The sequence below is a fragment of the Rana temporaria genome, chromosome 3 (assembly GCF_905171775.1).
Source record: "Rana temporaria chromosome 3, aRanTem1.1, whole genome shotgun sequence".
Taxonomy (NCBI): Eukaryota; Metazoa; Chordata; class Amphibia; order Anura; family Ranidae; genus Rana; species Rana temporaria.
In genome coordinates this window covers 460,969,513-460,997,486 of record NC_053491.1, presented here as the reverse complement: position 1 = coordinate 460,997,486, position 27,974 = coordinate 460,969,513, and the positions used below count along the sequence as shown (strand labels likewise).

Here is a 27,974-nt window from a genome sequence, read left to right as displayed (position 1 = left end):
AATAAATATCTGACTGAGGTTATAACCCTTTCCTCCTATTTAAAAATAATATATTTTGGGTAGAAATATGCTTTCAATTATCTGTTTAAGTATTCTGTGAACATCAGTAACAAAAATAAATGGAAAAAACAAAACATTGTGCCTATGGAAAATACATTTAGATGTTCCTTTAGAGCTGCCCAGGAAGATTTCTTAGGTATCCAGATCTTGTTCAGGTTCTCAGCATGAGCTCTGTATCCATGATTTATGTTTAGTGTGTTAGTTCCTACTTTTGTCCTCCATGACAACCTAAAAAAATAAAATAAAATATATATAAATATATATAAAAAAATACATAAAGGTAAACAAAGAAACATTTATTTCCTATCCTTTTTATCTATCCAAGAGGTGTTTTGTTGTTGTTGTTTTTTTACTTTGTAAGGAAGAGAGTAAATACTTACCTACCTTAAAACATAATTCCAGGAAACTTGAAAATTCCCACTTGCAGTGGAACTGATCTCACACTTCAAGGGTTACCTACTCTTTTAGGTCTAGAGCACACGTGTCAAACACAAGGTCCATGGCCTGAATCCTGCCCTTTCAGGCCATTGTACGTGGCCCTCGCACCTCTCCTGCAGCCCCCTCATCTCTGCCAGTACCTTATCTCAGTGGTCGGCAGCAGAGAGGAGGGCAGAACTCCTCCACCAGATCCTGCACTTCTCTGTGCAGCTGCCAATAGGTTAATCTCTGCCCCCCTTGTCTCAGCAGCCATCAACAAAAGGGAGGACAGAACTCCTACTACAGACCCTGGATCTCCGTGCAGCTGCAGCACACTCTCATCTCTGACTCCCCTGGTCTCAGCATTAAGCAGACTCCAGCCCTTCTCTGGTTCTCCTTCAGACCCCACACTTTATGCTTCCTAGCTCTGCCCCCAGCTTCTGCCCAGAAGCAACACAAGTTAAGGGGGGTGCACTGTGATTTTAAAAAGGGTGGAGGGCACTTGACATCTGATGTAAGGAGGTGGGGTACTCTGGACATCTGCTTATAATTATTATGAGAATAGCACAATTCTATGCCAGTTAAAAGGTAGGGTCACATACCATTGGTATCATTCTCAAGAATCTGTATCGGAGACTGTCCAGGCAGAACACCATGGCAGAACTATTCTTTGTCTGAGCATTCACCAATAAAGTTTCTTGTGGATGATACCAGAGGGTTGCGCCCCTGTTTTCAGACTTGCATCATCTGCCACAGTACTGTGAGTGGGCTTGGTACCGGTCTGCACCTGCTCTCTACAGCTTAAAGGAGTTGTAAGGGCCCTTTCCCCGCGAACCTCCGCTTGCTCAGCGGGGATTGCTCCACTGATCCCCACTGAGCTGGCGGATGACAGGGTGGTCCCAGCACACTGTGCAGGGACTGCCCTGTCAGATCTCCGCTCTCCCCTATGGGGGGATCAGATAAACACGGACCGTCTGTCCATGTTCACCCGGGTAAGATCGAGTGTCAGCGGATATTCATCCGCTGACACCCACAATCTTATAGGGACCAATGTATGTCCCTTTTTCATCCGCAAACGGATGGATAAAAAAGCGGACATACGGTCCGCATGTGTGAAAGAGCCCTTAAGCTTCGTGTTTTTTCGGGCTGGCTTCTCGGCCCGGTCTTCTTGGCTGTTCTTGGCTTTTCATTGGAGATTGATAGCAGCACAGCCACTGGCTCCGCTGCTGTCAATCAAATCAATGACACGGCATGCCAGCTATGGCCGCCACTGTATCACACGGGAGCGTGCCCGCAAGCTAACCCCCTTGGGAGAGTGCTTCCCAGAAGGGGGTTAACTCTTGTGGGGAGGAGCAGAGACAGCCGCCGAGGGACCCCAGAAGACGAGGATCGGGCCACTCTGTGCAAAATGAACTGCACAGCCTCACTGTGCCCATCAAATGCAGCCACTTTGCCATCAATTGTCACCACTGTGCCATGCCATTAAACGCAGCCATCGTGCCATCAATTGTCACCACTGTGCCATGCCATCAAATGCAGTCACTGTGCCATGCCATCAAACGCAGCCACTGTGCCATCAATTCGCATCAACTGTGCCATACCATCAAACGCAGCCATTGTGCCATGCCATCAAACACAGCCACTGTGCCATGCCATCAAATGCAGCCACTGTGCCATCAATTGTCACCACTGTGCCATGCCATCAAATGCAGTCACTATGCCATGCCATCAAACGCCATCAATTCGCATCACTGTGCCATGCCATCAAATGCAGTCACTGTGCCATGCCATCAAACGCAGCCACTGTGCCATCAATTGTCACCACTGTGCCATGCCATCAAACGCAGTCACTGTGCCATGCCATCAAATGCAGTCACTGTGCCATGCCATCAAACACAGCCACTGTGCCATCAATTGTCACCACTGTGCCATGCCATCAAACACAGCCACTGTGCCATCAATTCGCATCAACTGTGCCATACCATCAAAAGCAGCCATTGTGTCATGCCATCAAACGCAGCCACTGTGCCATGCCATCAAATGCAGCCACTGTGCCATCAATTGTCACCACTGTGCCATGCCATCAAATGCAGTCACTATGCCATGCCATCAAACGCCATCAATTCGCATCACTGTGCCATGCCATCAAACGCAGTCACTGTGCCATGCCATCAAACACAGCCACTGTGCCATCAATTGTTTCCACTGTGCCATGCCATCAAACACAGCCACTGTGCCATGCCATCAAATGCAGTCACTGTGCCATGCCATCAAACACAGCCACTGTGCCATCAATTGTCACCACTGTGCCATGCCATCAAACGCAGCCACTGTGCTCATCAATTGTCGCCACTGTGCCAATTGTCACCACTGTGTCCTTTAATTGTCGCCACTGTGCCAATTGATGCCACTGTGCCCTTTAATTGTCGCCACTGTGCCCATTGTCACCACTGTGCCCATTGATGTCTCTGTGCCCTTTAATTGTCACCACTGTGCCCATTGTCGCCACTGTGCCCATTGATGCCACTGTGCCCATTGTCGCCACTGTGTCCTTTAATTGTCACCACTGTACCCATTGTCGCCACTGTACCCATTGATGTCACTGTGCCAATTGTCGCCACTGTGCCAATTGTCGCCACTGTGCCAATTGTCGCCGCTGTGCCCATTGTCGCCGCTGTGCCCTGTAAAATTCTCCTTCCACCCCCCCCGCCCGTCACTTACCTTTCTGGGGGTCTTCTCCCGCCCTCGATGACGCTTCAGCCAATCAGGTTACCGGTAACCAGAACCGGTGAACCTGATTGGCTGAGACGCCTGTCAGTCTTATCCAAGGAACGCACCCCCTGTACGTCCCCTGGATAAGCATCCGGAAGGCTGAGGGCTGTACTCGGAAAGCCTATCAGAGCCGCTGGCTCTGATAGGCACTTCCGCACAGCCAACCAGCTGCCATTATTCAGGTGGCCGGCACTCACCGTCCGGCCATCTGAATAGTAGCAGCAGCGGCCGGCAACAATAACATAGATTCATGCAATGCATGAATCTATGTTATTGTAATCAGTGGTGGTGTGAGAGCCAGAGGGGGTGGCGCTCCAGCACCCTCTATAGACGCACCGCCACTGATCACATGTTTTTATTTTAAAAAAAATGAAGCTTTACTAACCCCCCAGTCCAAGCTATTACTAAAACCAGTAATAATCAAATGCAGAGGTAATCTGTTAATATGATAGGGTAGATACATTTAATATAGTCTTGCAGATACAACTTTTACAGCAACCATAATGCTGATGCGGACCACAATGAAATTTAGTTTGACACCCCTGGTCTAGGGGACATAGAAAAGATATGGTAAGGGGACGCACTGGACATCTTTGCTGCCATTGTGCTATATACTGAGTGTCCAATGTGCCCCTGTGCCTTTAAGGAGGGGTGGGCTCCCCCCAGGCTCACCTGCCCTCTGCCTATCCATTAGAATGCATTTGCTTCCGCTGTGGAGGCTCCCAAAATTTAAAGTTAGGACTGCAGATACTGGGGTGCCATGAAGTGGTTCTACAGCTTGCATATGTATTTGCAAATGTATGGAAACTAAACCCCTGTTTTTAGCGCATACTGTTAGACAGGATAATTTAGTTGGTTGCAGGCTGGTCGGTATGTTGAGATGGAAATTTTCTTTGGTTTTGTTTGATGTGTGTTGCCCTTTTGATGTGCTCCTTTCTGAAAAGCTCCTGCTCAAAATACACCATTGAGCACTACGAACATAGCCCCCCATATCCCTTGCTTTGAAACATCTCACATTCCATCCACATCTGACTCCACCCCAGGCATGACCAACGCACTGATAGTTTCAGGTGGTGAATATCTCCCAACCGTTCCTGTTCCCCAGCCTGTTTCTCCTTTTTTAGGGGTGCACCCCTCTCCTGCCTCAAAAAGCAAAAGAAAGTTTGCAGAAGAGGCTGCAGAGGGGGCCGAAGCAGACACAGAGGAAAAACTACCCAAATATCCAAAACGGTCAAAATCTTCAACTTGTCTAAACACAGCCTCACCACAGCTGAAACCTCCTTACTCAATCGTGGATTAAACTTTGCACCGTCCAACAAACCAGACCCTTTCATATTATTCAAAGACCTCAATAGGTTTGTGCGTAACCTCACTATTAAGAGATTCTTCTCGATCAAAAACTCCAAAGACAGATTGGCTGAAGATGAAAATCTACTCTTGGGTCTATTAGACACATCTTTAAAAAGTGTGGACATTGACTTTGACTTGGATCTCATAGATCAACTAGAAGTGTTAACTCAACACGATTCCAACAACACGCTGGATCTCTTTACTCAACACCTGCATTCTTCACCGCCTATCATTCACACCACCCTAAAACCCATATCCAACTTCTACCCTTATCATTCCAAAGGACCTCATCTGACCACATTTTACAACATGGTGTTCTCAGATTTCAAAAAAATGTGCACCAACTCTTCCCTCCAACCTTCACACTTGGGCCACCTCACAGCTCAAGAAACCGGAGCTTTACAGTCCCTGTCTAAAAATGACAGTATAATTATTAAGACTGCCGACAAAGGCGGTGGTATAGTTATACAGGACCGCGCTGATTACATATCTGAAGCAGTACGCTTGTTAAATGATGTATCTACATACAAAAAACTCACCAAAGATCCCCTCCCACTGTTCCGCATCACTAAGGACGAGTTAGTAAAATCTGCCTTAAGGGACGACATTGTCTCTAAAAAGGAGGCTTCCTTTATGATTAAAGATTTCTACAACACACTTTATTTCTATCACATCCCCAAAATTCACAAAAATACCACACACACCCCTGGCAGACCTATAATTGCCGCCATAGATACAATAACTTCAGGCTTCTCACAATACATACGGTAGATTGCCACCTACAGCCACTGGCACAGGGCTTGCGTTCTTATATTCGAGATGGCTCACACCTCCTAGAGTCACTAAAAACGTATGCTTGGGAGGTTAATTACATTTGGATGTCACTAGACGTAGCGTCGCTATATACTTCGATCCCACATGAGTTTGGCCTAGCTGCCACCTACCATTTTTTAGCAGGGAATCCATACAGGGAGTGCAGAATTATTAGGCAAATGAGTATTTTGACCAATTCATCCTATTTATGCATGTTGTCTTACTCCAAGCTGTATAGGCTCGAAAGCCTACTACCAATTAAGCATATTAGGTGATGTGCATCTCTGTAATGAGAAGGGGTGTGGTCTAATGACATCAACACCCTATATCAGGTGTGCATAATTATTAGGCAACTTCCTTTCCTTTGGCAAAATGGGTCAAAAGAAGGACTTGACAGGCTCAGAAAAGTCAACAATTGAGAGATATCTTGCAGAGGGATGCAGCACTCTTAAAATTGCAAAGCTTCTGAAGCGTGATCATCGAACAATCAAGCGTTTCATTCAAAATAGTCAACAGGGTCGCAAGAAGCGTGTGGAAAAACCAAGGCGCAAAATAACTGCCCATGAACTGAGAAAAGTCAAGCGTGCAGCTGCCAAGATGCCACTTGCCACCAGTTTGGCCATATTTCAGAGCTGCAACATCACTGGGGTGCCCAAAAGCACAAGGTGTGCAATACTCGGAGACATGGCCAAGGTAAGAAAGGCTGAAAGACGACCACCACTGAACAAGACACACAAGCTGAAACGTCAAGACTGGGCCAAGAAATATCTCAAGACTGATTTTTCTAAGGTTTTATGGACTGATGAAATGAGAGTGAGTCTTGATGGGCCAGATGGATGGGCCCGTGGCTGGATTGGTAAAGGGCAGAGAGCTCCAGTCCGACTCAGACGCCAGCAAGGTGGAGGTGGAGTACTGGTTTGGGCTGGTATCATCAAAGATGAGCTTGTGGGGCCTTTTCGGGTTGAGGATGGAGTCAAGCTCAACTCCCAGTCCTACTGCCAGTTTCTGGAAGACACCTTCTTCAAGCAGTGGTACAGGAAAAAGTCTGCATCCTTCAAGAAAAACATGATTTTCATGCAGGACAATGCTCCATCACACGCGTCCAAGTACTCCACAGCGTGGCTGGCAAGAAAGGGTATAAAAGAAGAAAAACTAATGACATGGCCTCCTTGTTCACCTGATCTGAACCCCATTGAGAACCTGTGGTCCATCATCAAATGTGAGATTTACAAGGAGGGAAAACAGTACACCTCTCTGAACAGTGTCTGGGAGGCTGTGGTTGCTGCTGCACGCAATGTTGATGGTGAACAGATCAAAACACTGACAGAATCCATGGATGGCAGGCTTTTGAGTGTCCTTGCAAAGAAAGGTGGCTATATTGGTCACTGATTTGTTTTTGTTTTGTTTTTGAATGTCAGAAATGTATATTTGTGAATGTTGAGATGTTATATTGGTTTCACTGGTAAAAATAAATAATTGAAATGGGTATATATTTTTTTTTTTGTTAAAGCGGGGGTTCACCCTGTTAAAAAAAAAAAAAAAAGTTTTTTTTTATTAGACCATTAAATTCGGCATCGTAGCGCGAGCTACGGTATGCCAGTCTTACATTTTTTATGCCCGTGCTCACTGTGCTATCTCTCATTGAAGAATCCGGGGAATGGGCGTTCCTATGGTGAGAGAAGGTGATTGACGGCCGGCCCTGGCACGTCACGCTTCTCCGGAAATAGCCGAAATAGGCTTGGCTATTCACGGCGCCTGCGCATAGCCTGTGCGCAGGCGTCGTGAATAGCCGAGACCTACTCCGGCTGTCTTCGGGGAGCGTGACGTGCCAGAGCCGGCCGTCAATCATCCTCCCTCTCCATAGGCACGCCCATTCCCCGCGGGAGTCGGATTCTTCAATCATCGATACCACAGTGAGTACGGGGATTAAAAATTTAAGACCGGCATACCGTAGCTCGCGCTACGATGCCGAATTTAATGGTCTAATGATGGAAAGGAGGGTGAACTACTGCTTTAAGTTGCCTAATAATTATGCACAGTAATAGTCACCTGCACACACCGATATCCCCCTAAAATAGCTAAAACTAAAAACAAACTAAAAACTACTTCCAAAAATATTCAGCTTTGATATTAATGAGTTTTTTGGGTTCATTGAGAACATGGTTGTTGTTCAATAATAAAATTAATCCTCAAAAATACAACTTGCCTAATATTTCTGCACTCCCTGTATATGAGCAATGCTCAAGCAAAATTCATCATGGATTGCACCCAGTTCTGCTTAACCCATAACTACTTCTCATTCAATGAAGATTTCTACCTACAGATCATGGGCACAGCAATGGGCGCAAATTTTGCTCCTTCTTATGCCAATCTGGCCATGGGTATGTGGGAGGAAGATTATATTTGGTCCAACAATCCCCACCTGAAACATCTAATATACTATGGAAGGTACATAGATGACATCATCATCATTTGGGACGGTGACATAGAAGAAATCCAAAGATTCGTAGACCATTGCAATAATAACCCACACGGCCTATCATTTACATTCGTCTATGATCAAGAGAAGTTAACTTTCCTAGATCTAGAGTTATACCACCAAAATGGTGAAATCGAAGCCAAGACCCATTTTAAACCAACTGCAGGCAATTCACTGCTACACTACAACAGCTGTCATTACAAGAAATGGATTGACAACATTCCAAAGGGCCAATTCTGTCGTCTTATGCGCAATTGCACACAACATAAAGACTACGTTGAACAGAGTGTCGTTATGAAGAACAAATTATTTGACAAAAAATACCCAGCTTCCCTTGTTAATCAAGCATGCGAACATCATCAAGACCCAAAACCATCCACAGCCTCCCAAAAAAAGGCACCAACACAACAGACACGGTTCATAACCAAATTCCATACAAGTCATAAAGATATGGAAGCAATCCTCAAAAGGCACTGGCCCATTTTATTAGAGGATGTACATTTGAAGACTGTACTGTCAGACGTTCCCACCACCACCTACCGACGGGCCACAAATATTAAAAACAAAATTGCTCTGAGCAAGTTGAAGAAAACTAGTACACAAGAATTAATTCCAATGATTTCTTTATTAGGGATGTACCAATGTAAAAAGCCCACCTGTAAAACTTGTAATTTTGTCAATCATGGGCAAAAAACGTTTTCCAGCAAGGGAAAAACGTACACATTAAAAGAATTCTACAATTGCGGGTCAGAATTTGTAGTCTATGCCTTGACCTGTCCTTGTGAACTCCTTTATGTTGGTCGAACCATACGGCCTCTACGCCAACGTTTTGGCGAACACAGAAGAAAAATCGAGGCAGGTAGGGACAAACACAGCGTCCCACGCCATTTTTTAGAATGCCACAACAAATCCACTGAGGGCCTGAGAGTCTGGATAATAGAGCAAATATCTAATAAATTAACCGAGGCCGAGAGGTTCCACCGCCTATGCGAAAGAGAAACTTTTTGGATATATTCCCTCGATGCCCTAAGGCCAGGTGGCTTAAATGAAGAGTTAGAAGTCTCCACCATCTTATAGATAGATTTTTTCACTCTTATTGCTTCCCTTTTGTATATATACATTTTTTTATATATACATTTTTTATATATACATTTTTTTTATATAATTAGTATTTTATTTTGTAAAAGAAAGTCAAAACAAATACAGAATACATTGACTGTGGAACATCGTTGCATAACAGAATCCGAACAGAGTCGGGCATACATCAGGAACGGGACTCTGTGTAAGTAAGGGAGCGGGGGTCATCCACCCACTCCGGACATCGGTCCACTGAAGCAGGTGTCCCCCCCCAACATGTGGGAGGTGGGGCACGACCCAAACCCCCACCCCCTGCAATGCTAAGTACAATCCCAAGGTAACGGTGAGTACCAGGGAACATTCTAAGAACATCCTGAGCGCCCGAGGCAGAGCTGGGCACCTAAGCACCCCATGCCCGCTCAACATTTAGCACAGTCTGTAATGAACAGGCTGAAACAAAGTCATATCGAAATAAAAAGGTAAATTATTAAAATTAAATAAAATTAAAAAAGATACAATGGACTGACACAGAAAAGGAAAAGAAAACAAGAGGGGAAGAAGAAGAAGGAAGAGCAAGAGAGCGAAAGACAGAAGAGAAGGAGTCAGCCCCCGCCGGTGGCACCTAAGGGTTATTGCATAGATCAGGAGGTATATATACATTTTTTATACATTTTACCACTATAGATTTCTTATACAACACATCATCACACATCATTTCGTTCTTCTGCCCATTGGACCACCTAGTGTTCCAAAATAACTTATATACACAAGCTCAATGTATGTATTGATTCTTCCTAAAAAATACATGTACACTACACTATATAGTACATGTACTCATTTATACCACCATCTTATACTTCATCCACACCAATGATTTTATAATTTATTTCAACTTTACCATCTATTTTTCCTATATATACATTTTTTTGATTATTTCCATATAATTGTTTTCGCATTTCTGATTCCATATATATATTTTTATTTTTATTTTTAATTCCATTATTTGTATTCTTATTTTTACTTTCACTGTTACATTTATTTTTATTTTTATTATTTTTATAATTATTTTTATTCAAACTCATCTTTATTTTTATTATTTTTATTTTTAATTTTTAATTTTTATTATTTTTATTTATTTTTATTTTTACTTTTAGTTTAATAATTAATGACCATAGTAAGTCACCCATATTATTTTTCCCACATATTAAAGTATCCCTCCTCCTTTTTCTTTAACAAACTGCATTTATTTCTATTTTTGTGTGGTCATAGGCGCGTTATTTTTGCATGTATCCCATAGCTTAAGCCCCATGAGTTCGGCACTTACCATGCCCCCCCTCCTTTTTTTCATTGGTAATATAAATAAATATAAATATAAATATAAATAAAAAAACACTTATAGTATCAATTCCTCTTCATAGAGGACATTATACTATTTGGCCACAAGATGGCAACCAAGAGAGAGGCATATAAAAAGGTGCTGTAGTGACCCCTACAGCCAGCTTGACAAAGGTGCGCGCTGTGTGTTTGTTTTCCCATCAAACCACAGCACATGCACGGAAACGCGTCGCACAAGTGCTGTCCCCGGTGATGACGTCATCTCCCCCACCGCAACCATAGCATCCCAAAGCGTGCGCTCCAACGTGCGCTCCGGCATCCCTGTTAGCACATCTGTGCACCTTCTTTCCACACCATTACAAGGACCAAGCAGGTTTGATCTGCTATACAGCACTACACCAGCGCTGTGTCAGAGACCGAAGGAACCTCCATTGGCTGCGCTCAAGACGAATCGCTAAGGACATCACAATTATGCCTGAATCTTCAAAATGACATGTGAGTGCTTTTATTACATTTTTTAGTAAAAGTTTTGCAATTTACTAAGTGGCGCTTGCTTTCTCTTGTTTCTCTATCCTTTCTGAAAAGGCCAGTTAAAGGTTTGGGCAGTGGGCATTAGTTTGTATAGAAAATATTTACTTACCTGATCCTTCTCCCTGCTAGACCAGTCCCATCAGTGTCTTCTCCCCTATGCTCCGCTGGTCTAAGGACATCATCAAGACCAATGTACAGTCCATAGGGCCAAAAGGGATACGCCAGCGTATCTGCTGTTCCGCCTGCATATCCCTGTTTCTATCTTTGGAACTGATCCACAGAATCAGTTTCCAAAAGATAGGCAGAAGATCCGACATGTGTAAGGGACTTACACTGCCGGATCTTAGGATGCAGTACCGCATCCGCCGCTGGGGGCATTTCGTGTCGAAATGCCGCTTCGGGTATGCAAATTAGCACTTACGAAGATCCACAAAGCTTTTATGCTTCGTTTTTTCTCCGTAAGTATTAAGTTGCATGTGTAAAATTAGGGCTGCTTTTACAAAGTGTAAACTGTTTACACCTTGTAAAAGTAGACCCTTCTTACCCGCAACGCTGTTATTTTATTTTTTTTTTTCCCGCCGTATCTTTTTTTTTTCCCGACGCAATTTTTTTGACCCGGCGCGATTCACGAAGCTCGGCGTAACGTAATTTCGCGCTATGCACGTCGGGAAAATGACGTCACGAGCATGCGCAGTACGTCCGGCGCGGGAGCGCGCCTAATTTAAATGGGACTCGCCCCCATTTGAATAGGAACGCCTTGCGCCGGTGGAATTTAAGTTACACACCCGAAAAATTCTAGGTAAGTGCTTTGTGGATCGGGCACTTAGGTAGAAATTTTGCGGCAGTGTAACTTAAATCAGAATATTTAAGTTACGGCGGCTCTTTGTGGATCTGGCCCATAGTCCTTTACTGGACTTGATCATGTTGAGGGACAGTCCGCCGCATGGGTCATTTGCTGGGGAGCAGAGGATCAAGTAATAGAATGCTTTGTCCCTCTCCCAGACCTAAAACAGCAGATAACCCTTGCCGTGCAGACTCACTGCCAGGAGAAATTTTCCCAGAGTTGGAGTACCTACTCCCATTTTTACAGTTACAACTGTTTTTTTAAGTTAAAGGGGTTGTAAACCTTTATGTTTTTCCACCTTAATGCATCCTATGCATTTAGGTTAAAAAACATCTGCTACTTACCATCCCCCCAGCCCCCCGTTTACGAACCTGAGCCATTGAGAACGTGCTTACTTCTCGGGTCTTCACGGCCCGGTCTTCTCAGCTCTTTATTGTATAGATTGATAGCAGTGCAGCCATTGTCTCACGCTGCTGTCCATCAACTCCAATGATGCGGGGGGCCGGGGGGTGGGCCGAGTCCTGTAGTCGGTGGCTATGGACAATGGATAATTTTATATGCAAGTTTTGATTTTTCCAGGTTGAGTTGGAAGACAAACCTGGCCCTAGACTCTACTTGCCTTATGAGCCTCCCTATTGGTAACTAATGCCACTCACTATATTAAGGCTTCTGTCACATTGACCTAGCTGGTGATTCTTAATCCACAGTAAATTGCGGTTGTCAGCAGTTAGTGGGTGATCGGTAAGAGATATGCCACCTGCCACCATTTACACTGAAATCCTTATTCACCTCACCACAACCACATTGCTTGGACAGGAATGCAGCTCATCCCCATTCACCTCTATGGGATGTGGTGCCAGGTGGCATTGTCTGCCAAAGAAAACATGCCCTAATTTTTTTTACATAATCACAAAGCACAACTTCACAGCGGTGACAATATGTATGTCGCTATCTGATGGCAATTGCCTGGTTTTGACAGGCAACTGAGGTTAGTTAAAACATGTCTCAACTGCTTGAATTTAGCGCACCGATATGCCCCATGTGACAGGAACCTAAAAGACCAATAAAGTAACTTAGGAGGCTAGAAGGGCAAGGCAAGCCTGACTTTTGCAAAAATGCTCAGATTTGCATACATCTTTAGCTACCTACTGTATATATTAGAATCTACTGATCATATTGACTTCTTGACATTTGGTTTTCAACTGGTTTCTTCTGAATTGTTCCAATGTTTGTGAAAGGTTTTATTCAACTTAAAGGAGTTATAAGGGTTATTTTTTTTTTCAAATAACAAACATACCATACTGTGCAGTTTGTTTTGCACAGTGGCCTCGATCCTTGTCTTCTGGGGTCCCTCGGCAGCTGTCTCGGCTCTTACCCGCAAAAACTAACCCCCTTCTGGGAAGCGCTCTCCCAAGGGGGTTAGCTTACGGGTGCACTCCCGTGTGATACAGTGGCAGCCATAGCCACCAAGTGTATCACTCGGCCCACCCCCGGTGCACCACGTCATTGATTTGATTGACAGCAGCGGGAGCCAATGGCTGCGCTGCTATCAATCTCCAATGAAGGGCCCCCTCAAACTGGGGGAAAGCATCGCAGTATCGTGCCCATGGAGATTCGTGGCTCAGGTAAGTAAAACAGGGGGTGCTGGGGGCCCGAGAGTGCAAGGTGTTTTTTTATCTTAATGCATAGGATGCATTAAGGTGAAAAAACACAAAGCTTTACAACCCCTTTAATCCATCCTTTGGCATAATCAATGCAGAGAAAAACCTCCACTCTGTTCAACCACTGGAACAAGGAAAAGATAAAACGATAATTCTCCCACTCTACAAGATTTTGGTCCGGCCACACCCTGGAGTATGCTGTCCAGTTCTGGGCACCAGTCCTCAGAAAGGATGTACTGGAAATGGAGAGAGTGCAAAGAAGGCCAACAAAGCTAATAAAGGGACTGAAGGATATTAGTTATGAGGAAAGGTTGCGAGCACTGAACTTATTCTCTCTGGAGAAGAGAAAACTTCTTTGCAGAAGGGAGTTTAACAAGACATGTGGCCACTCATTAAAATTTGAATAAAATAGGTTTAACCTTAAACTACGTAGAGGGAACTTTGTGAATGGCCCTGCTAATTGAGCAGGTGGATTGGCCTGCACTTCAAAGCATTTGAAGCCATCTGCCTTCCTGCCCCTTTGGGAGTAGCAGCACGGCATGGTAGCACCATTTTCAATGATGGAAGCACCTGAAGGAGATTCCAGACGGAGTCTGCCAGCCAGCTGGGATCCGCAGTGGTGAGAGGGTACCTGCCCATCCAAGTAGTGACTGCAGTATTGCTGAGTGAGTTTCTTTCTTCGGCCCCATACACACCATAGAATCTATCCGCAGATAAATCCCATCAAATGGGTTTCTGCGGATAGATCCTATGGTGTGTACACTCCGTCGGATATCTATCCGCAGATAAATCTCCCCTGGGATGGATTTCCAGCAGATGGATATTTGCTGACATGCTCAACAAATCCATCTGCTGGAATCCATTCCAACGGATGGATCCGCTCGTCTGTACAGACTTACCGGATCCATCCGTCCAAAGGGATTCCCCGCACGCGTCGTAATGATTTGACGCATGCGTGGAATTCCTTATATGACAGCGTCGCGCCCGTCGCCGCGTCATAATAGCGGCGACGGCGCGACACGTCATCGGCAGAGGATTTCAGCGGGGATTTCAATGCGATGGTGTGTACACGCCATCGCATAGAAATCTGCTGAAATCCTCGAGAGGATTTATCCGCGGATACGGTCCGCTGGACCGTATCTGCGGATAAATCCTCTTGTGTGTATGGGGCCTTACAGAATGCTGGTGAGACTTGTAGTTCCACGGCTGTGGATCCGCTGCACCTGAGCATCTTACAACCAGACTTTGGGGACTTGCTTTTCTCACCTGTGCTGTAAGGTCAGTACTGTATTACTCACACATTAGAAGGAATTAGCAAGTGGAACCAGTTCTTAAGCAACCAATAGCATTTTATTCTACAGTTATTGCCCTTTAGTTTCTCTTGGATTACTAATAAATACACAAGTCAACACTGCAGTATAATATAAGGCTAGCTGAAGACAAACCGGAAATTGAGGAACATTTACCACTTTATTCCTTTACAAAGCCCTACTGCTCTATTGCTCTGAACTGCAGCCTAGGGGGAGCAATTTAGTGAGATATAGTTAGAACTTGCATTGTATTACTGTAGTCACTGTTTGTGCATTTTCTTTGTGCATTGGTCTGTGTACTGGGGCCTCAGTGGGAAGGTATTTAATACATGTGTTATGCCCTGTACACACGATCAGAATTTCCGATGGAAAGAGTCAGACGGTCTTTTTCCAACGGAAATTCCGACCATGTGTATGCCCCATCGGAGTAATTTCATCGGAGTTTACATAGAAAACATGTTCTCTTTTCCTCCGATGGAATTCTGTCGGAATTCCGATGTGAATTTGGTTGGACAAAGGTCAGATCGTGTGAACGGGGCATTAGGTGTATTGAAGATCTATCTCACTGTGCACCTGTTAACATATACCCCCATCAGGTTGTCATTGGGTACTGCACTGAATAATACCTCTGTCAGTCATAACCTGTGTTCAATCATTGTTTAACCATACCATTTCTTTGTGTTATTCTTTACCATAGTAAACAATCTTGAGTGGTTCAGTGATTTTATCTGAGTTTCTCAATATTAACCTGGTATTTTACAATGGAACCCAAGGTGTCAGAGGTAAGAGAGGGTCTGCAGAGTCGGGGTGGCCAGTGGGGTATTGTCATGGACATGCAATAATGTCTGGTAGCTTACCTTCTCCTCATGTGTCCATTAGAGGCCTGACTCTCTTCTGGCTGCCTTTTTATCATCTCTCCTCCCTGTATGGCCCCACCCCAGGCCATCCCAGTAAGTCTATATTAACTGTTGCACTGCAGGTCTGCTTTGCTGTTCAACTTTGTTAGCTTGTGTTCCTGTTTGCCGTGTGCTACGTTAACCTTTCTGTGTACCGATTTTGGCTCGTCTCTGACTACTCCTGTTTGCCTGTGACCCTGACCTTTGGCCTGTCCCTTGGTTACCCTCATCTGCCTGTTGCCCCAACCTCGGCTTACCCATCACTATCCCTTGTTTTCTGAGTGGCTGCTTCCCCTCTCTCCCTACGGAGCGTGACCTGGGGGACCCCAGGGGCCGAGACCTGGGTTCAGTTGCAGCGAAGGCCATCCTCACCACTAGAGGCTCTGGTGAACACCTGGTGGACCTTAGACTCCGCGCCCTGGGGAATCTTGGGCTCACGTTTCCTCTCTGTCCGCAGCAGTCTGCTATTGTGTTTACTACCTTGCGGTGCATCCCTGTCTCCAACGGGGTGCATTTGTCACCTGGCCACAGGTGACCTGACAGGTATAGAGTCAATGAACAGCCCCCATGGGGGTACCGCTACATCTATACACAGTATAAAAATTGTATACGTGGCTAATTAACATGTTCAATCAACTTTTAAACATAAAAGATGGGGTAAATTATCAAGAGATAACATTCACATTATAAAGTCATGTAACTGACCAAGATCCAACATGAAATATAAAAAGGAATAACAAAAATAACAATGTCTTTCTTCACATGAGAATACAGTATATTTCCATAAATGTATCACTGTAATACATACAATGTGCTGCTTTCTTGCTTACCTTGACAACATTTTTTTTGTCCTGGGTCCACAGTTTCTTCTTCTGGATCCACACTGAGGTTCACTTCACAACACATGGATTGTTTCTCTTCTTCATCAGAGATTTGAGTGAGCGAGAAGGTGTAGATTCCACTGTCTGATGGCACAACGTCTCTAAGTTCTAGGTCACCTTTCCCCTCTTTCCAGAATGGCAAGGATGTTCTATCTTGGTCAACTTCCATGTAAATACCTTTCTGAGAGTGAACTGTTACATCATTACCAGGGCCAAGCCTCTTCTCCCAAGACAGCAAGACTTTGTTAGGATTCCAAGGGCTCAGGTTAATTGCACACGGAAGAATGACTGTATCACCAGTTTCAGCCCTGACCTCAGTTTTGGGGTGTGGACAGCAACCCTCGGGATCAACTAGATAAAACATCAAGAGGCAATAAATTTACTAAAATGTATTCAGAAAGGAGTGTGTGTTATTTTGAGGGGACAGAAAATTTACACTGTTATACAAGCTATACACTAACTACTTTACATTGTAGCAAAGTGTAATTTCTTCAGTGTTGTCAAAAGATAGAATAAAATATTTACAAAAATACGAGGGGTGTACTCACTTTTGTGAGATACTGTATGTGTGTGTTTATATATGAGTGTGTGTGTTTATATACGAGTGTGTGTGTGTTTATATATGAGTGTGCATGTATGTGTGTTTATATATATATGTATGTGTGTGCGTACATGTGTGTTTACATGTATTTATGCACATTTTATGTAGGCACTTTTAATTCTGACCCCCTGTGTACAATCAGAACTGATTTTTGTTTCCCCCTGCTTGTTCATAATACCAGCAAAAAAATTCTGTTCCTCTGAAAAGCAATCAATGCTCAGATTGCATTTTAGAGGCATTTTAAAGCTGGTAAAGAGGCATATCTTGCCTACAGACCGCTTGTTTTAAACCCCTTAATGCATCATCACTATGGTGCAACTGTGTGCAATGCACACAGTTGTGGATTGGTTGCAGTGCAGCCCCATTCACCTAGGGCAGGGGTGCCCCACCGTTTTGAAGAGCAAGGGCTACTTAAGCAACATGGTAACTGGTTGCAGGCCACAATGTGTGGAGCAGGTGGATGACATCCCACTCTACTCCCCCTTTTTTTAGTGGATTGGATTGGAGGTAGGTGTTTGTAAATGGACACAAGTTCAGCACAGCACAGTGGTGTAGTGAGTAGCACTTTCGTCTAGCAGCAAAAGGGTCGCTGGTTCGAATCCCGACCACGACACCATCTGCCTGGAGTTTGCATGTTCTCCCTGTGCCTGCGTGGGTTTCCTCCTACACTCCAAAGACATGCTGGTAGGTAAATTGGATCTTGCCCAAATTGGCCCAGTATATATGTGTATGACTGTGTGTCACGATCCTACGGGGTAAAATGACCGCAGCAGACACTGGCTGAAAAAAGCGCCCAGAGGCGATTCAGTTCGCATGAGTAGCGCTATACAAGTCATTCATTCATTCATTCATTCATTTACATCTGACCATGTTACCATGTGAAAGGGGACTAAGGCTGCTTTCACACTGATGCACTGTTTACCTGCACCGTGGGTGCAGCACAGTTCACCTGTTCACCTGTGGCTTGTGGCTTACCTACAGGTTATCTACACTTTGACTTCTATTATATCCTGTAGATGGTGCACTTTTAAAAAACATACCAAACTTGCAGGTAATAGAAGTCTATGGCTCAGTGCAGGTAACACGCAGGTGCACTGCACTCTACCTGCGGATCAGTTTGATATTCCATCCCAGAGCAGGAGGTTGCGGGCCACATCAGAGGGCTCCGCGGGCCACATGTGGCCCCTGGGCCACTGGTTGGGCACCCCTGACCTAGGGGTATGCTTCAAGGGCACCCTGACTGGAAAAAGATTGATAAACACTGGCATAGATGAACCGATCTCTCCATTTTCCTCCTGCAGCCGCTGAATGCCTGTGGGAGGAAGAGGAGGAGAAGCGGGGGGGGAAATGGAGAAATCGGTTTCTTTATATGCAGCCACCCACTTGTGATCGGGCCCACCACTGGGCTCAGAGGAAAGGGCCCTGTCCAGGGGTCAGGGGGGCCCTTCATGGTTTCTTCCATCGGGCCCGTGAAGGTTCTAGTTACGCTACTAAGTAAAACCTTGTGCAGGTCAAGTGGTTATTGAAATAAAAAACAGAAAAGATAGGTTAAATTATCGAGAGATAACTTTCACACTATAAATTTCATGTGATTGGCCAGGATCCAAAATGAAATATAAAAAGCATAGGAATAATAAAAATAAAAATGTCTTTCTTTAAATGAGAATATATTTCCATAAATGTATCATTGTTGGCTACACAATGTGCTGCCTTCTTGCTCACCTTGAGAACATCTTTCTCCTGGATCCTCAGTTTCTTTTGCTGGGTCCACATTGAGGGTCACATCACAGGACACGGGTGGTTTCTTTTCTTCATCAGAGATCTGAGTGATCCAGAAGACGTAGGCTCCACTGTCTGATGGCACAACGTCTCTAAGTTCTAGGTCACCTTTCCCCTCTTTCCAGAATGGCAGGGATGTTCTACCTTGGTCAACTTCCATGCAAACACCTTTCCGGGAGTGAACCGTAACATTATTGCCAGGGCCAAGCCTCTTCTCCCAAGACAGCAAGACTTTGTTAGGATTCCAAGGGCTCAGGTTAATTGAACATGGAAGAATTATTGTATCACCAGTTTTAGCCCCAATCTCCGTTTTGGGACATGGACAGCAACCTTTGGCATCAACTAAAAGATGAAACATCAAAAAGAGGCAATAAGTTCACTCAATCATTTTCAAAAAGGAGATTAGAAGAGAGAATGTTAAAGCGGAGGTCCACCCTAAAAATAAACTTTATAGCAATTTCTTCCCTCTAATGTATGTAGCGCCTGTGTACTTTATAGTACCGGTGCTATTTAAATTTAGAGGGAGATCAGAGTATAGTTAAACTCTGATCCAAATTTTCAAGTGCAAAACAGGGTCTCTGTCTCAGCTTGGCTGTGCTGTAGGCTGTTCTGTTGTACTGGGGTGTTTTTCCAACCCCGGTGCTGCAGGTGGCAGCAGTGGAGTCATGGTTTGGGTGCTCTTTCCCAGCAGCCAATCAGAAGGGTTTGACCTCGCCGTGCATGCTGGGGAGGGGTATTTATGAGGCAGACGCCATTGGTTCTGGGTCTTCTTCGAGTGTGGCACCCACCTTTAGGGTGATCACATCAGGGCGCCCCAGCGTTATGACCTACCTGGACGGGGCGTGCGTGCCACGCGGTGTTCCTGGTCCCGGGACCATGTTGGCCCGGAGCATCTGAACAACGACGGGGACACAGTGAGCGACTGGGTTCCCACCTTTGCGGATCCCAAGCTGTATTTGCTGTTCGGTGAAGAGTCCGTCTGAGGAGCGCCATTGAGAGGCTGTCGGTCCAAAAGGGCCTCGACAAACCACCAGGGATCAAGGTAGCCGGACACTGAAGGATTGATCACCTGTCAGTCGGTACCTGGGCGACAAGTTGAAGGAGATCCAGGCGTAACTTATCTAAGGAGGATTATCTCCGTAACTAACAAATCAAAGAGGGTCTGTGGCAGGGGTGTCTCTCTGAAGTTCACCAAGGAGGGTCTGTGGCAGAGACTTTTCCTCAAGTTCACCAGGGACTGGGAGGGTCTGTGACAGAGACTTTATCCTACAATTGTCTGAGTGATACTCCGGCTGCCAGGTCAGTGAGAGAGGCCTGTCCGGTTACACTAAACCCACTCAGGCAGGAGTGGCGCAGAGAAAGTGTTATGCTTGGGAGCAGGACTGAATCTTGAAGCTAAGAGTGCAGATAATATTTTATGATTTTAGGGTGGTTCTCTTTTGGTGAATTATATTTCATCCAGTTGAAGGAATCATGAGTGGCATCAAGTGCGGCATACAAATTGATATGTGTATCACAGCAGAAGAGAATAAAAAGTTATTGGTTTGATGTTGATGGGATGGAGTTTTACTTTTAAACACGAAATGGTTGAGATTGTATCCATTTTAACCACTTCCTTACTGGGCACTTAAACCCCCTTCCTGCCCAGAGGACTTTTTGCGATTCGGCACTGCGTCGCTTTAACTGACAATTGCACGGTCGTGCGACGTGGCTCCCAAACAAAATTGACGTCCTTTTTTCCCCACAAATAGAGCTTTCTTTTGGTGGTATTTGATCACCTCTGCGGTTTTTATTTTTTGCGCTATAAACAAAAATAGAGCGACAATTTTGAAAAACAAAAAGTTTTACTTGTTGCTATAATAAATAGCTAAACTTTTAAAAAAAATAAAAATGTATCCTCAGTCTAGGCCGATACGTATTCTACATATTTTTAGTAAAAAGAAGTAAGAAATCGCAATAAGCGACTGGTTTGCACAAAAGTTATAGCGCCTACAAAATAAGGGACAGAATTATTATTTTTTATTATTATTTTTTTACTAGTAATATCGGCGATCTGCGATTTTTATTGCGACTGCGACATTATGGCGGACACATCGGACACTTTTGACACATTTTTGGCACCATTCACATTTATACTGCAATTAGTGCTATAAAAATGCACTAATTACTGTATAAATGTGACTGGCAGGGAAGGGGTTAACACTAGGGGGTGAGGAAGGGGTTAAATGTAAATAGTGTTCTAACTGTGGGGGAAGGGGGTGACTGGGGGAGGTGACCGATCTGTGTCCCTATGTACAAGAGACACAGATCGGTCTCCTCTCTCCCTGACAGGACATTGTCAGTGTGTGAGCCGGCACTGAGAGATGATCTCATATGTTTACATATGAGATCATCTCTCATTGGCCGCACAGATCGCCTAGCAAACGGCCACTCCGATTGGCCGTTCACGGCGATCTGTGATTGGCTGTGTCCAAGGGATACGGTCAGCACAGCAGTTCCCCGCTGCACGCTCGGAAACGCGCGCGGGGAACGAGCAAAGGGGCGGCCATAAAAAGACGGCGCCCCAGAGAAGTAGAACCACCATGCGGCCGTATATAGTCGTACGGCCGTCGGGAAGTGGTTAAATTATATTGATCAAAAGACATATTGTTATATTTGTTTAAATTTTTGTTATTGACATTCTGTTTTTTTTTTTTTTACAATTCTTTATTTTATATCCATTTTCTTCATATAAATCAGATTAGGTACAGCTTCATCTTTACAACATACATTGCACTCCTTATCTTAACATTTCTTATGCTTTATATTACGACCTCCTGTACCCCTTCTGATCCCCCTTCTACAGCCCCGGTCTCCTCTCTTGTATATAAGCACGGTCTTCTTATACCATCTTCAGAGAGGTGTCCTGTACCTCCGAGATTATTAATCACCCTCCCCCCCTTCCCACCGCAAATAAAATGAAAATAAAAATAAAATAACAAAAACAAAAACAAAAAAAAAAAAAAACAAAAAAAAAAAAAATCGGCCGTAGTCTCTCCCCTCTTCCCCCCCTATCCGCTCCGCTCCCTGTATTCCCTGTATGGAGTCCATACCCTCCAGTAGGTCTCCTCTCGTTCCTGTATTCCCATTGTGAGGTTCTCCATCATCTGTATCTCGTTTATTCTACATAGCCATTGTGATTTGGTTGGGGACGAGGTGTTTTTCCATAAGATTGGTATACAGGCCTTCGCAGCGGTTATCAGATGGCGTATTAAGGATTGTTTATATTTTTCCATTGCTATGGGAATGTCGAGTAACAAGAACGCCGCGGGTCTGTGTCCCAGGTCAATCCCGGTGATTTCCAGGACCGTCTCCGAGACCATCTCCCAGAATTCTCTTATCACCCGACAGTCCCAGAATATGTGTACCAAAGTGCCCTCATCCTTCTGGCATCTCCAGCAGACTTTGGACGTATTGGGGAAGAGCCGGTTTAATATTGATGGTGTCCTATACCACCTTGTCAGGACTTTGTATCCCCCCTCCTGGTACCTAGATGCAATTGAGGCCTTATGTGTAAATGCAAAAATCTTGTTTTTCTGTATCTCAGTAAACTTGATGCCCAGATCCTTTTCCCATGCCTGCATAAAGACGAGCTCTTGTGGGGCGTTAACTTCAGTCAATATATTGTACATATAAGACAACATATGTCTCATTGGTTCTTTTTTTAAACAGATTTCCTCAAATTTGGAGAGGCTTCCTATTTCTGCCTCATGAATCTACAGGGAACCTAGAAACATTCTTAGTTGATTTCGTCTCCAACTGTCTAAATCATCTCCATATGCCCTCTCTAACTCTTCACTCTGCATTACCTGGTTTTCTCTCGTGAAGTGTATCAACCTACTGGCTCCCTTCCGTCTTATGTTTTTGAACTGTCGGTCTCTCATACCTGGCTCAAAGCTCGGGTTTCCCAAAATGGGTGTCATAGGTCCAATACACTTCACCAGATTCGATCTCATACCTATCCTTCTGATAACTCTAAGTGTGGCCTTTATCATGGGATGTTTCTTTGCAGACTGAGATATCTTTTTCATATCCAGCCACGCCATTCCTTCTATGGGGATATTGCTTACTTCTTGTTCCAGGTTCACCCAGGGTTTGTTTGTCTGGTGTGAACACCAGTCCACCACTCGTGCAAGATGAGAGGCCTCGTAATACCCCATAGGGTCTGGTAGGCCCACTCCTCCTTTTTCTTTAGGTAAGATCAATATATTCCTCCGGACTCTGGCCGGTTTTCCTGCCCATATGAACTTCGTAAATTTAGAACTTAAGTCTTTCAAGAATCCCCTAGGGAGTGTTATGGGAAGAGTCTGAAATAAATAGAGTAGTCTAGGCATAATATTCATTTTAACTATGTTTATTCGGCCAAACCATGAAAAAATTTCTTTATCCCACCTCAGTAGATCTAGTTTTATTTGTTTTAATAAGGGTAGAAAATTTAGTTCATAAAGCCTGCCCAAGTTTCTTGGTATTTTTGTCCCTAAATATTCTACATGGGATTCCGTCCATCTAAAAGGGAAATTACTGGCTAATTGTTGCCGCAATCCACTGTCCACTTCAACTCCCATTGCTTCTGATTTGTTATAATTTACTTTGAAATTGGAAATTTTTCCGTATCTTTTTATTTCTGCTAATAAGCATGGAAGCGATGTTATCGGGGATGTTAAAGTGAACAGTAGATCATCGGCATATGCTGCCACCTTATAATCCACCTCCCCTACCCGGATACCCCGTATATCATTATTTGCTCTTATAATTCTTAAAAAAGGCTCCAGCGAGAGAACAAATATAATTGGGGATAGCGGACAACCCTGCCGGGTACCATTATGAATAGGGAAGGGGTCTGATTTTTTCCCATTTACTCTAACTCTTGCCGATGGGCAGGAGTATAAACTTGTGACCCAGTTCTGTACACCCTTCCCCAATCCAATATGTGATAACATTGCTTTTAAATACCCCCACTCCACCCTATCGAACGCTTTTTCTGCATCCGCGGATATCAGAACTGCAGGCTTATGGCGTTGTTGGGCAAGGTATATTGTACTTATTACCCTTTGAGTGTTCTCTCTACCCTCTCTGCCCGGGGTGAACCCCACTTGGTCGGGATGTATCAATAACGGAATATATGTTAGTATTCTATTGGCCAAAATCTTCGCCAGAATCTTTAAATCAACATCCAGCAAAGATATTGGCCGATAGCTGGAGCACTGGGCAGGATCTTTCCCTTCCTTGGGGATCACTACAATCTCAGCCATCAAGGTTTCTGCCGGCATCCTCTGTCCATCGCGGATCGAGTTAAATGCCGCTACGTACCTAGGTGCCAGTTTTTCCGCGAAGATTTTATAATATCGCAGTGTATATCCGTCGGGACCTGGCGCCTTTCCCGCTTTTAAGGCGCCCAGTGCTCCCATAAATTCTTCTACAGTAATCGGGCCGTCTATCTTCTCTGCGCTTTCTTTGGGTATCCTTGGCATTTCTGAGGACGCTAAGTATTCCTTGATAACTTCTTCTCTATCCACTAGGTCTGGTCTTAAACACTGCTTTTCTAGATTATATAAGTTTGAGTAATACTCTCTAAATGCTTCCGCTATTTGTTGTGTAGAGCTCACCATCCCATTCCCCTGTGTTTTAATTTTCTCGATCTGGTTACGGACTCTCGTGTCTCTGAGTGCATTTGCCAATAGTCTGCTGGGTTTATTTCCATATTCATAATAAGTTCTTTTACACCTATTCAGTGTAGCTTTTGCTACATTCTGCTACATTCTGTTTGACAGCACTTTACGTGTCAAATTTTATTACATTTTTAAATGATTTAATTGATTTAATTTAATTTTAATTTTTTTAATTTTAATTTTTTGATTTAAATGATTTAATTTTATGCTTTGGAAAAAAAGATTGTTCACATATAGTAAAAGAAAAATATAAAATCATACACAGTTTTCAGGCCTCTTGCAGCTTGAAAAAGCTCAGTACAGCTTATTTTTTTTTACAGAGATAAAATACAGTAATGTAATGTACCTATACACACAGGCACATAAACAAACACTGTGCATTCTTCAGTACATTTTTTTGGAAAAATCTGCATTTTTGGTCAGTAATTTACTCCTCATGTGCACAAAAATGTCCATTAACCACTTAAGGAACAGGCCTATTTTTCAAACTTGTTGTTTACAAGTTATAATAATTATTTTTTTTTGCTAGAAAATTACTTAGAACCCCCAAACATTATATATTTTTTTAGACACCCTAGAGAATAAAATGGCGGCCATTGCAATACTTTAAGTCACACCATATTTGCACAGCGGTCTTACGAACGCAATTTTTTGGGAAAAAATTAAAAAAAAAAAATTTTAAATGAGAAAACAGTAAAGTTAGCCCAATTTTTTTTTATATTGTGAAAGATAATGTTACGCCGAGTAAATTGATACCCAACATGTCATTGAAGAAAAAGAAAATTGGTCGCACACCATGGGAGAAAGAACTTCTTTAGAATAGTTACTTAATTGTCAAGGTGCCAAAAGATGTAGACAGGACGTTACAAGAACATTGGTAGACCGGTTTCACGCGGATAACCCGTGCTTGTTCAACATATCATGCTTCAAAATTGCGTCTGCTTGTTGAATGGCGACAAACTTTGACCCTTAAAAATCTTCATAGGTGACATTTAAAAATGTCTAAAGGTTACCAGCAGGGCTGGACTGGGACAAAAATTTGGCCCTGGACTTCATCCAGACCGGCCCACTTTAATTCAATAAAATGCTGCCCCCACCCCCGCGAAAAATCACGCCCACCAAAAGGCCCCTACATCCATTATTGTATATCATGAGAGGGTGAGAAAGAGAGGGAGGGTTGAGGGAAAGGGGTGAGAGGGGGTGGGTGAGAGAGGGGGGTGAGTGTAAGAAAAAGAGAGTGAGTGTAAAAGACAGGGGGTGAGTGTAGGACCCCTTTTTACACTGAGGCGTTTTTTAGGCCCTTTGGGGCTAAAAATAGCGCCTGTAAAGCGACTGAAAAATGCTTCTGCTGCAGCCCCAGTGTGAAAGCCTGAGTGCTTTCACACTGGGGCGCTGCCAGGGCGTTAAAAAAAGTCCTTCAAGCAGCATCTCTGTTTTAAAAAACGGCCCACTGAGCCATCGGCCCACCGGGAAACTCCCTGTAGTCCCTATGGCCAGTCCATCCCTGGTTACCAGTTTTGAGTTACAGAGAAAGTCTTTTGCTAATGCTCTCAATCTAACAATCGCGATGATACCTCACATGTGTTGTTTGAACACCATTTGCATATGCGGCCGCGACTTACGTATGCGTTTGCTTCTGTGCACAATCACTTCAGGACAGGGCACTTTAAAAAAAATGACAGGACCTCTTTAATATGAGATCTGGGGTCAAAAAGACCTCAGATCTCATATTTACACTTAAATGCAATAAAAAAAATCTTAAAAAAAAAAATTTCCCCTTTAAGGCCGATGAGCGGAAGTGACGTTTGAGGTCGCTTTCGCCATCCAACGTTAATGAGTTGAGTGTGGGGCCATCATTCCATCACTCGAAACGTAGCCTCTGAGGGGAAAGGATCAAATAGTCTCTGCCGCTACCAACGGCTCCGTTAAGCGGCGGAGGCGACCGGAATGCTTCAGGAGGGGGTGAGCGCCTCTCCGGCCACTGATAAAAGTGATCTTGCGGCAAGTCCATCGTGGAGACCACTTTTAGTTAAAGAGGACCGCCCGCCGTTTCAGAAAATACCAGAGTTATGGCAGCTATCTGCTGCCATAACTCTGGTATTCTATGTCAAAGAACTGACGTACAGGCGGTTTGCGGCAAGTAACATATTGTAAACCGGAAAATACGTTTATGCGCATGCAAATGTTTGAAATTGCGCAAACACGTTTGAACAAAAATACGCGCAAATACATACAAAAAAATGGCTGAAAAATGAGATGCTCAAACAGAGGAGTATCGTGTACAAGAGACCTCAAAAGCACTTAAAGGGGTTTTCCACCCATTTTTTAAGTTTATTAAAAGTCAGCAGCTACAAAAAGTGTACTTACCTGCTCCAGCGTTCCAGCGACGCGCCGGCCGGGGGTCCGCTCCTCTCCCCCCTCCCCGGCCGGCGTCTTCATTGTCACTGTGGGCACCCGGCCGTGACAGCTTTCGGCTTCAGGGCCGGGCACCCACTGCGCATGCGAGAGCGGCACTGCGCATGCGCGCATTGGCGCGGCGCTCCGCTGTTTGATTGGACAGGCGATCGCCTAGGACCTGACGTGTCCTAGGCGATCGCCTACAGGGAGGGGCTGCCAAAAGGCGATTAAGCTTAATCGCCTTTGCAGCCCCTCGGCGGAAGGAGGAAGTGGGACAGGAAGTCCCCTTCTCCTAAAGCCCCCCACTCCCCCCCCAAAATGACATGCCAAATGTGGCATGTAAGGGGGAGAGGAGTGGGTTAAGAGGAAGTTCCATTTTTGGGTGGAACTCCGCTTTAAAATAAAAACATTATAGCTTCCTTTCCTAGTGAGTGAAAGACTGGCTATAAGTGCAGGATAGTCCAGAAATAAAGAAAGAAAAGTAACTCTTCACAGCAGCCTTTTCCCAACCTTTTCAACACAGAGGAACCCTTGAAAATAACTTTCTGGTCTCAGGGAACCTCTGCTAAAAATTATTATATCTACAATTTATGATACATTAGGGTGATGGTCATTGGGAAGAATGCTCCTTACATTTGTGCTCATTGGGAAAAACAGATAGCCAAAAAAAGCTATACAGACCAATGGAGTCAGTGGGAACTAATCTGAGAGGCAGAAATTGCTCATTACTTAAGGAACCTCTTGCAACCTCTGGAGGAACTCTGGGATTCCATGGATTCCTGGTTGAGAAACCCTACTTTAGAGTAATCAATAACAGAGAACAGGAGAGCCAAAACTATTCTAATTACATACCTTTATCCTTATCGAGAGTTGGAGTGGGACTCATTATAAAGGTGTTGCTATACAGTCACGCATCCGATACTTTATAGCCTTTTGGTGCTAAAGCACACGCCTTTTGTGTTGTATTTTTTTTAATTATGTTGCAGAACCAGTTTGAGCTAGTCAACCAGCTTCCAGTTAGTCTTGCTTATTTGAATAAGTATTGTCAAGATATAGACACATG

The 27,974-nt window shown here is 44.2% G+C and overlaps 1 protein-coding gene across 1 annotated transcript; it reads right to left on the bottom strand.

The window, feature by feature from the left end:
- Position 1: 1 nt before the first annotated feature.
- Positions 2–27,874, bottom strand: LOC120933525. Its single transcript, XM_040346776.1, has 4 exons — positions 27,764–27,874; positions 18,750–19,148; positions 16,376–16,777; positions 2–288 (listed from the first exon to the last, which is right to left on the bottom strand). The coding sequence occupies exons 1-4, from the start codon at positions 27,795–27,797 to the stop codon at positions 266–268; spliced, it is 858 nt and encodes a 285-aa protein (XP_040202710.1). The 5' UTR covers positions 27,798–27,874; the 3' UTR covers positions 2–265.
- Between the last annotated feature and the right edge of the window lie 100 nt (positions 27,875–27,974).

Coding starts and splice junctions, on each gene's coding strand:
- LOC120933525 (XM_040346776.1), bottom strand. CDS start 27,797: ATGAGTCCCACTCCAACTCTCGATAAGGATAAAG. Junction 19,149..27,763: donor AACTCTCGATAAGGATAAAG/GTATGTAATTAG, acceptor TTCATCTTTTAG/TTGATGCCAAAGGTTGCTGT. Junction 16,778..18,749: donor AGGAGAAAGATGTTCTCAAG/GTGAGCAAGAAG, acceptor TGTTTTATCTAG/TTGATCCCGAGGGTTGCTGT.